Consider the following 10000-nt stretch of genomic DNA (forward strand, 5'->3'; position numbering starts at 1 on the left):
GTTCTACAGTAATTACACATTAAGTTCTACATTAAGTTCTACAGTAATTACACATTAAGTTCTACAGTAATTACACATTAATTACACATTAAGTTCTACAGTAATTACACATTAAGTTCTACATTATGTTCTACAGTAATTACACATTAAGTTCTACATTGATTACATTAGAAACATAACGTATGAACACAGTGAATAAAAACAACATATAGGTCTGCTCTGGCTTTATATTTGTGTGTGTGTGGTGTGTGTGTGTGTGTGTGTAGGTTATGGCTTTGTTGACTTTGACAGTCCTGCAGCAGCTCAGAAAGCTGTAACAGCTCTAAAGTCCACCGGCATCCAAGCTCAAATGGCCAAAGTGAGTCCAAATAAATAATAACAATAATATTCATCATTTTTATATTAATATTGTTATTTTGATTCCTTTTATTTTGTTCCGTTTGTAAATGACCGCATATGGTTGTGTCACTTTAAATTTTTCTTGAGGAAATTACATGTTTCAACGTGTTTTTTTTTGTTAGGTTACGCAGTAGGGAGAATAACGTAAAGGGTAATTGGATCAGCGGAGAGGGAGGAGCGAAGATTTATGTTCATGTACAATCCATGTGCATATATGTGTTTTCCAGTGAGCAGAGACTAAATTTTGCTTAATTTCATCTTAGTTCCCTTTGGTAAAGCGGAGCGAGGTATGTGATGTCGACATATGTTACGTGTTATAGTTTATTTCAAAGTCCTATGAGCCTGTTAGCATGTACATGTTAATCATTGAGCTCTTTTTGTTAATTAATCATTTCATATTATCTTCATCCACTTTATCATTTATATTTTATATGTTTCTCTGCAAACGTGAACTTTATTTATTGTATTTTTTTGTATATGAGTCGTATTTATTTGTTATGTTGTTTCTTTGTGTAGTTTCACGGTGCTACGCAAACTACAGTTTAATGGCGCGCTTCGCGAGCGAAATAAAGAAAGAAGCACCCGTCGGAAACTCTCTGTGTCTCTTTTATGGATACCAATGGGCAGCTACAGTGAAACTCGACGCTTAAAGGAACCACGTATCCGTTACATCGCTGCTGTCGTCGTCTTCGTGAGATTGCGACTCTAAAGCTCGGCCATTCTTCGAGAGCCTTAAAGAGCAAAGGACGGCAGGTGGCGGTAATTGTCGTTTCTACGTCGCAGATGCAGTGAGAATTTGAGTTATAAGAGAGTTTAAGATCATATTGCATTCAGTTACCTGAACTGTTTTCTCCCCGATAATGGAAGCTGTGAATGCAGAGGAGGCCGTGGAAGATACTGTTGTACGAATTGTCGAACAAATAAGTGAGATGTCACTCCCAGCAGTAGAAATAAGCAACCCACCTGCGCAGCAGTTCAGATCAAGTTCACGTGAAAGAAGCTTGACAGAGAAAGGTCTAGAGATGCGTGAACAGGAAGCCAAGAAGCAAGAGAAAGCTTTCTATAAGGCTTATAACTTTTGGAAGGAGACTGCAAAAGAGACTAGATCTAGACTGAAAATGTTCTGTTCACGTGAGAATCTTGAAAGAATACTGCAAGACATTCAAAGCAGGCAAAACTCAGTCTATCAGCACTATGAACCAATACTGCGTAACAATGCTACATCTCCAGACATTGTCAATCGTATGGATGCTTGTGCTGCACTGACCGCTGAGATCAGTGATCTTGTGAGTAAACGGCTAGATACAATAGATGAAGATTATAACGAAGTGCTTGTGAAGGAAAGAGTGAGACAATTGCTAAATAAAGATGAGTATGGATCTGTCTTTGGATTTACAGTAACAAACACAGTCACTTCAGAGTCATCACATGGATCCTGTAATCAATCAAAGACTTCTTCCACGATCTCAAGTAAACGAGCTGACGCAGAGGCAGAACTTGCAGCAAAACGAGAACAAGCTAAAGCTATGCAAGAAATCCATGATCAACAATTGAAGCTTGATAAGATGGAGAGTGATTGGAAGCTTTGTGAAACAAAAATGCTTGCAGAAATAAAACAAAGGGAGATCGAAATGCAGCTAAAGCTAGAAGAGGAAAGAAAACAGTTACATCAGTTGCAAGTAGACAAAGACATAAAGGTAGCAGCAGCTCGTGTCAAGGTGTATAACGATCTCGAAGGAATCATTCAAGGCAATAATGAAGAACTAGACACTAGCACTCACATTGGCTGTCACAGGACAGAACCCACATTTCGACTAAACCCGGAAGCTGAATTGTTCTTACCCCAGCAAGCAGTCTGTGAAGAGCATAAAGCCCAGACATCCCGAGATAATGTTGCTCTTGCTCAAGCGATAGCAGATTCACTAAGCACACATCGACTGCCTGTTCCTGAACCCACCATCTTTGCTGGTGACCCCTTGAAATTCATAGATTGGAAAATGTCCTTCATGGCCCTTATTGATCGAAAGCCCCTCCCACCTGGTGAAAAGATGTTCTATCTTAAGAACTACCTTGTTGGAGAAGCTCGCAAAGCGGTGGAGGGATATTTTTACAGAAATTCTGAGGACGCATACCAAGGTGCCTGGAAGGTCTTGCAAGATAGATATGGGAATCCATTCATACTGCAAAGGGCTTTTCGAGACAAGTTGATGAGATGGCCCAAAATTGGGGGAAATGACCCTCTCGCTCTACGAGACTTCACAGACTTCCTTCAAGGATGTGTTGAGGCAATTCCTCACGTTAAAGGACTAGCCATTCTAAATGACTGTGAAGAAAACCACAAGCTGCTAAAGAAACTTCCCGAATGGATTATACGCAAGTGGAATCGAATTGTGGTGGAAAAGCTTGATGCGTCATGCGACTATCCAAGTTTCAAACACTTTACAGAGTTCATGCAAAAGGAAACCAGAATAGCATGCAACCCCATTACTTCCCCAGTCTTCATGAATCTGAAAAATTTAGATGAAAGGTTTCCCAAGCGAGCTAAGGCTCTCAGTACAAAGGCTGATGTGAAAGACTTCAGCTCTAAAAGGCTTGAAACATCCAGCTTTAAGCCAAAGGTGACTTGCTTCATCTGTAAAGATGAAAAACACAACATTGCTCAATGTCCTACATTTGCAGAAAGAACCATTGAAGACAAGAAAACTTTCGTTCAAGAAAATCACCTCTGCTTCGGGTGTCTCAGGAAAGGGCATATTGTTAAAGATTGCAAAAAACGACATAAATGTGGAACATGTGGCCGAAATCACCCTACCTGCTTGCATGAAGAAAGAGACAAAGTGCCTTTGAAAGCATCAAGGAAAACTTCCACAGAAGTTCAAGCAAGTCAGGAAGTTCACAAAGTCATGGCCCATGTACTCACACAAAGTTCTTGTGCTACTTCCAGTATCGTGCCAGTCCTCATTTCTACAGTGGAAGAACCACAAAGAGAAGTCCTTACTTATGCTCTACTGGACACGCAGAGTGATTCATCATTCATTTTGGAAGAACTTCTTGATGACTTAAATGCAATCACTCAACCAGTGCAACTTAGACTCAGCACTATGACAGCTGTTGACACCATCACTGCAAGTAAAAGGGTTCGTGGGCTGCAAATTCGAGGGCTTCAAGCAACAAACTCCATTCAACTACACCAAGCATATACTAGAGACTTCATTCCTGTTGACAAGTCTTATATCCCAACCAAAAACACAGCACTGCAATGGCCTCACCTCAGACATCTGGCCAATCAATTGCCACCTCTTCAGAACTGTGAAGTTGGACTTTTAATTGGATATGACTGCTCATCAGCTCTAGCCCCCCTCGAAGTCATAATAGGTGGTGAAAATGAACCATTTGCACAAAGAACTGAACTTGGCTGGAGTATCATAGGCCTTTCTAATCCACACCTAGACAGACAGGGAAATCAGAGATTTGTTCATAGAGTTGCGGTGAAAGAAATACCAGTCCCATTACCCAACGATGTTTTGAAGATCCTAGAGTCTGATTTCAACGAGAAAGGTTATGAGGATAAAACTGTGTCCCAAGAGGATGTTCGTTTCATACAGCATCTTAGTGCCAATATCAAACAGAAGGATAATAGACATTATGAACTTCCTCTCCCTTTCAAGTGTAATGGCCAACCCTCACTGCCAAATAACAAGCGGCTAGCAGAGGCCCGTTTGCAGCATTTGAAGAGAAGGCTCAAGTCTAACAAGCAATACTCTGATCATTACAAGGCCTTTATGGAAGAGATCATTAACAAAGGTGATGCTGAACTAGCCCCAGAGATACCTGAAGGAGAGACTGTATGGTACATTCCACACCATGGGGTGTACCACCCTCAGAAACCAGATAAGCTGAGGGTTGTGTTTGATTGTTCAGCTAAGTTTCGTGGTATATCTCTAAATGACACTCTTCTGACTGGACCTGACCTAATTAACTCTTTAGTGGGAGTACTATGTCGCTTCAGAAAGGAACTAGTGGCAGTCACTTGTGACATAGAAAGGATGTTTCATCAGTTTCTTGTCCCTCCAGACGAACGCAATTTTCTAAGGTTTCTATGGTGGGAGGGAGGAGACTTAGAGAAAGAGCCTCAAGACTATCGTATGGCAGTCCATCTCTTCGGCGCTACATCATCTCCTGGGTGCGCAAATTTCGGTTTAAAGTACCTGGCACAGCAGCACAAAGCCAAACACCCATCAGCCTCAGTGTTTGTTGAAAAGAACTTCTATGTGGACGATGGTTTGACCAGTGTTCGTTCTGTCAATGAAGCCAAAGAACTGATCGTTGATGCTCAGATATTGTGTAAACGTGGAGGCTTACGGCTTCATAAATTCAACTCAAATGAGGAAGATGTTCTCTGCTGCATAGACCCATCAGAAAGGGATATCACATCTAAGCCCCTTGACTTAAACCTTGAAGCGACACCAACAGGACGTGTACTTGGAATTCAGTGGTCAACAAAGGATGACACTTTCAGATTCAACATCAACTTTAAAGATCAGCCGTCAACTCGCCGTGGTATCTTATCTGTCATTGCTTCCCTGTACGATCCACTAGGGTTTGTTTCACCATTTATTCTGCGGGGAAAGTGTATCCTGCAAGAATTGTGTAGAAGAGGCATAGGATGGGATGATCAGCTTCCAGATGAATTATGTTCACGGTGGGAGGATTGGAAAAATGGTCTTCAAAAGCTTAAGGAAGTTGCCATACCAAGATGTTATCACCCAACTGCTTTCAATAAAATCATCAGATCGGAACTGCACCATTTCTCCGATGCAAGTAATGCCGGATATGGAGTTTGCTCTTATCTCCGTTTCAAAAATGACAAGAATGAAGTGCATTGCAGTTTGGTGATGGCAAAGTCCAGAGTTGCACCTACAAAAATCACAAGTATACCGAGATTGGAACTTGCAGCAGCTGTCGTGTCTGCAAGAATGAGTGTCATGCTGAAAACAGAGCTTGACATGAAGATTGACCAAGAGTTCTTCTGGACAGATTCACAGGTTGTTCTGGCATACATTAATAATGAAGCACGAAGGTTTCATGTATTTGTTGCTAACCGTGTGCAGCTCATAAGAGACATTACGGATCTGAGTTACTGGCATTATGTTAATACAACAGAAAACCCAGCTGATCACGCCTCTAGAGGGCTCCACGCCTCTGACATCTCTTCATCGAATTGGTTATCAGGACCCAAATTTCTGTGGGAACAAGAAGTAAGTCCAATACCGTACACATCTGCCAACCTGCTTGTTGGTGACCCTGAAGTTAAATCAGTCCAAACATTTGTGACCACAATCAGCAACAGTACGGACATTCTTAGTCGTTTCAGCCGATTTTCTTCTTGGTCAATGCTTCTAAAGGTTGTTGCAAGGATAAAAAGGCTGGGATCAAAACAGAAATTCCCCAGCGATCATGTGACTGTCGAGGAGCGTCAGAAGGCTGCTGAAGCAGTGATTAAGCTTGTGCAGCAGGAGGCATTCTCCAAAGAAACAAGAATGATTGAGAAGGGGAACTTTCTTCCAAGTTCTAGTGCATTATACCACCTAGATCCTATTTTCGACAAAGGTCTTCTTCGCGTAGGCGGAAGACTGAGAAGGTCATCACTCAGTTCAGAACTAAAACATCCGGTGGTTCTCCCAAAGGATAGTTACATCACCAATCTAATTCTGTCACATTACCACACCAAAGTTTGTCATCAGGGTCGAAACCAAACTCAAATGGAGCTTAGAATGAATGGATTTTGGATCATTGGAGGCAGTAAGTCAGTTGCTAAGCTGATACACAAGTGTGTGCAATGCCGAAAACTTAGACGACCAACAGAAGAACAGCGAATGGCAGAACTTCCCAAAGAACGTGTTGAAGTATCTGCTCCCTTCACATTCTGCGGCATGGATTGTTTTGGGCCATTTGTCATAAAGAGAACTCGCAAGGAATACAAGAGATACGGCCTAATATTTACTTGTCTATCATCTCGCGCAGTTCATATTGAGATGATTGAAGATTTGTCCACAGATGCCTTTATTAATGCCTTGAGGTGCTTTATCAGTCTTAGAGGAGCAGTACGCAAACTTCAGTGTGACCATGGTACCAACTTTGTGGGAGCCAGAAATGAGCTCAAAGAATCAATGAAACAATTTGACCCCAAAGCTCTGGAAGTGTTTCTCTCTGATAAACAATGTGAGTTTGTATTTAATGCGCCCTCTGCATCTCACGCTGGAGGCATCTGGGAGCGTCAAATTCGTACAGTGCGAAATGTACTCAATGCCACACTTGCTCAGTGCCCAGGTAGGCTTGACGATGCTTCACTCAAAACACTGTTCTATGAAGCAATGGCCATAGTTAACAGTCGTCCACTAACGGTGGATAGCATTAATGATCCAAATTCACTTGAACCTTTGACCCCAAACCATTTAATATTGATGAAGTCTGATGTTGCACTTCCACCTCCAGGAAAATTTGTCAAAGAAGACATGTACGCTACGAAACGATGGCGTAGAGTCCAATACTTGGTCGAGCAGTTTTGGAGTCGTTGGAAGAAGGAGTATCTTCTTAACATTTCAACGCGCCAAAAGTGGCATACTCCTCGCCGAAACCTCAGAATAAATGATGTTGTAATCATCAAAGAAGACATGCTCCCAAGAAGTCAGTGGCAGTTAGGCAGAGTGATTGAAACTGTCAAGGACAGTGATGGATTTGTTAGGCGAGTGAAGGTACAAGTAGGAGCAAGAAAACGTGATCAACCATCCAAGCCCACAATCATTGAAAGGCCCATCCAGAAAGTGGTGGTGCTTCTTGAAGAAGAGTGACTGTTAATGGTTTAGGTGATAACCTCACATCAGACCAAGTAATTATTTCTAAAATGCTTTCTAGTCATTACATACATTCATGAAACTGAATAGAGGTCATGTAAAGGTCCAGAATCATGTTCTGATTCATTTTCAGTTTGTTCTGTTGATTCATCATTCCATGATTGGTGGGAGTGTAAATGACCGCATATGGTTGTGTCACTTTAAATTTTTCTTGAGGAAATTACATGTTTCAACGTGTTTTTTTTTGTTAGGTTACGCAGTAGGGAGAATAACGTAAAGGGTAATTGGATCAGCGGAGAGGGAGGAGCGAAGATTTATGTTCATGTACAATCCATGTGCATATATGTGTTTTCCAGTGAGCAGAGACTAAATTTTGCTTAATTTCATCTTAGTTCCCTTTGGTAAAGCGGAGCGAGGTATGTGATGTCGACATATGTTACGTGTTATAGTTTATTTCAAAGTCCTATGAGCCTGTTAGCATGTACATGTTAATCATTGAGCTCTTTTTGTTAATTAATCATTTCATATTATCTTCATCCACTTTATCATTTATATTTTATATGTTTCTCTGCAAACGTGAACTTTATTTATTGTATTTTTTTGTATATGAGTCGTATTTATTTGTTATGTTGTTTCTTTGTGTAGTTTCACGGTGCTACGCAAACTACAGTTTAATGGCGCGCTTCGCGAGCGAAATAAAGAAAGAAGCACCCGTCGGAAACTCTCTGTGTCTCTTTTATGGATACCAATGGGCAGCTACACCGTTGTTGAACATTTTCCTCTTTTTGCTTTTAATTTTCACTTCTTTAATGATCTTCCTTTACAGTAAATATCTAACTTCTGCAATCGTTTCATTTTAGTGACAATTTTTCCTTCATAATTTCCTTTTTCTTTCACAGCGCTGTGATTCTCAGTAACACAGCAAAGCATCAACAATTAACATTTGAGAAAATTTGTATTAAATCTGCTTTGTTTTTTCTTTAAAATGAAGTAATAATTACAACAGTTGGTGAAACAATCAAGAAAAACGTGATCTTTATTTTCTTCTCTGTAGGGTCGAGTATCTAAGATCCTCGAAATCCGAACAAAGTTTATTCAATTGAAAAACTTGGCTTTTGTTTTGTGCTGGTTTCAGCAACAGGAGCAGGACCCCACTAACCTGTACATCTCCAACCTGCCCATGTCCATGGACGAGCAGGAGCTGGAGTCCATGCTGAAATCCTTTGGTCAGGTCATTTCCACACGGATCCTCAGAGACGCCAACGGCACCAGTAGAGGCGTGGGATTCGCCAGGTAAAACCCCACTTCCTGCCTACTCCACGTACTTCCTATGTGTTTTTGAATCTTCTTTGTTTTCGTTTCTTCCGATCGTCGTGTTGTTGCTTTCAAAGAAGCACTGGATAAATGATGAAGGTACAAATAAAACCTTGTTTCATCTGCTGATGTACATCGCCATCTTTGCTCCACCAAGCAGGAAGTTCTATAGTGGACGTTTAAAAGGCTTCCTACAGATATATTTAAAACCAAGAATAAAAGTTCCCATTGAAAAGGTTTTATTAAAACATTTAAACATTGTCTGTAAAAGAATAAACAGAGGTCTTAATCTGGGGCCGTCTATAAAAGCATGAAAAATCTCCCTCTGCAAACAAAAAGAACGTTCTTGTCAGTGCTAAAAGCTTTGACAGCAGTTGTATCATGTGAAATTCTCCATCGCAAGTCGCCTGTTTATCTGTGATGGTGATTGTTAAAGTTCTCTCCACTCTGACCTACTGCGCTGTGCTAAACGGAGGACGGTGCACCAGGGTGTGTCTGTTTTACCATTTAAAGTACTTCTGTTTAAAGCTTTAACACGACATCGGTATGTTGCTTTGCCAGTACGTTGCTCTTTGGACCAAACAAAGACAATTTTTCACAGAATAAAAATGTTCCTTAACACTCGTCTATATTGGGCATTAAAAAGAGATCAGGAAAGTGATTTTCATTCAGGTTTGTCAGTCCGTCCGCATGGAACATCAGTAGCTTGGCCATCGCTCCAGTCCACTTCATTTTAACTGCCTTGGCAACTGCCCCAAAGTTTGACAGATTAGGTCCAGTTAGTCGTACTGTGTCTCTGTCAGTCACGTGTGCTTTAAGGAGTACCTGAGTGAAGGCAGGGAATCCCGTCATGTGACCGGTCCAGGTGTAATGAGCTTACGGTTTCAGCCTTGTGGACCTTGAAAAGTGACCATACTTTCCTCCACACATCTACCAGCTCATACGACTCAATAAGTTGAATGAACTTCCTGCGAGACGGCATGTGGGGTCCTACACGGTTCCTGTCTGAAACACCTTCAGTTAAAATTTAATAAATCCTATTAATAAATATTCATCAGGGACACATGACATCAGAGACACATGACATCAGGAACACATGGCATCAGAGATACATGACATCAGAGATACATGACATCAGGAGTACATGACATCAGGAGTACATGACATCAGAGATACATGACATCAGGAGTACATGACATCAGGGACACATGACATCAGGGACACATGACATCAGGGACACATGACATCAGGGACACATGACATCAGGGACACATGACATCAGGAACAGATGACATCAGGAACAGATGACATCAAGAACAGATGACATCAAGAACAGATGACATCAGGGACACATGACTTTAAAACATTACACAGAGTTCAGAGAACGTTCTGTCTGTTGCGGTGTCGCTAAAACCACTTCTACAGTCAAAGAA

General features: G+C 41.2%; 3 protein-coding genes across 9 annotated transcripts in view; all 3 read left to right on the forward strand.

The window, feature by feature from the left end:
* LOC132837825 (RNA-binding motif, single-stranded-interacting protein 2-like) overlaps positions 1–10000 on the forward strand; it is a 43554-nt gene that overhangs the window by 20077 nt on the left and 13477 nt on the right. For all 7 annotated transcript variants that reach the window (XM_060857714.1, XM_060857717.1, XM_060857718.1 and 4 more), the window contains exons 4-5: positions 267–358; positions 8389–8546. In XM_060857714.1, coding sequence (XP_060713697.1) covers positions 267–358; positions 8389–8546 — 250 coding nt within the window. The remainder of the gene's footprint in view (positions 1–266; positions 359–8388; positions 8547–10000) is intronic.
* LOC132838442 (uncharacterized) lies at positions 448–6036 on the forward strand. Its single transcript, XM_060858757.1, has 3 exons — positions 448–686; positions 916–5918; positions 6025–6036. Exons 2-3 carry the CDS (start codon positions 1260–1262, stop codon positions 6034–6036), a joined length of 4671 nt encoding a protein of 1556 aa, XP_060714740.1. The 5' UTR covers positions 448–686; positions 916–1259.
* LOC132837826 (uncharacterized) lies at positions 6078–8097 on the forward strand. The gene is made up of 2 exons (XM_060857719.1): positions 6078–7669; positions 7899–8097. Exon 1 carries the CDS (start codon positions 6162–6164, stop codon positions 7248–7250), a length of 1089 nt encoding a protein of 362 aa, XP_060713702.1. The 5' UTR covers positions 6078–6161; the 3' UTR covers positions 7251–7669; positions 7899–8097.

Source organism: Tachysurus vachellii, chromosome 22 (assembly GCF_030014155.1).
Source record: "Tachysurus vachellii isolate PV-2020 chromosome 22, HZAU_Pvac_v1, whole genome shotgun sequence".
Lineage (NCBI taxonomy): Eukaryota > Metazoa > Chordata > Actinopteri > Siluriformes > Bagridae > Tachysurus > Tachysurus vachellii.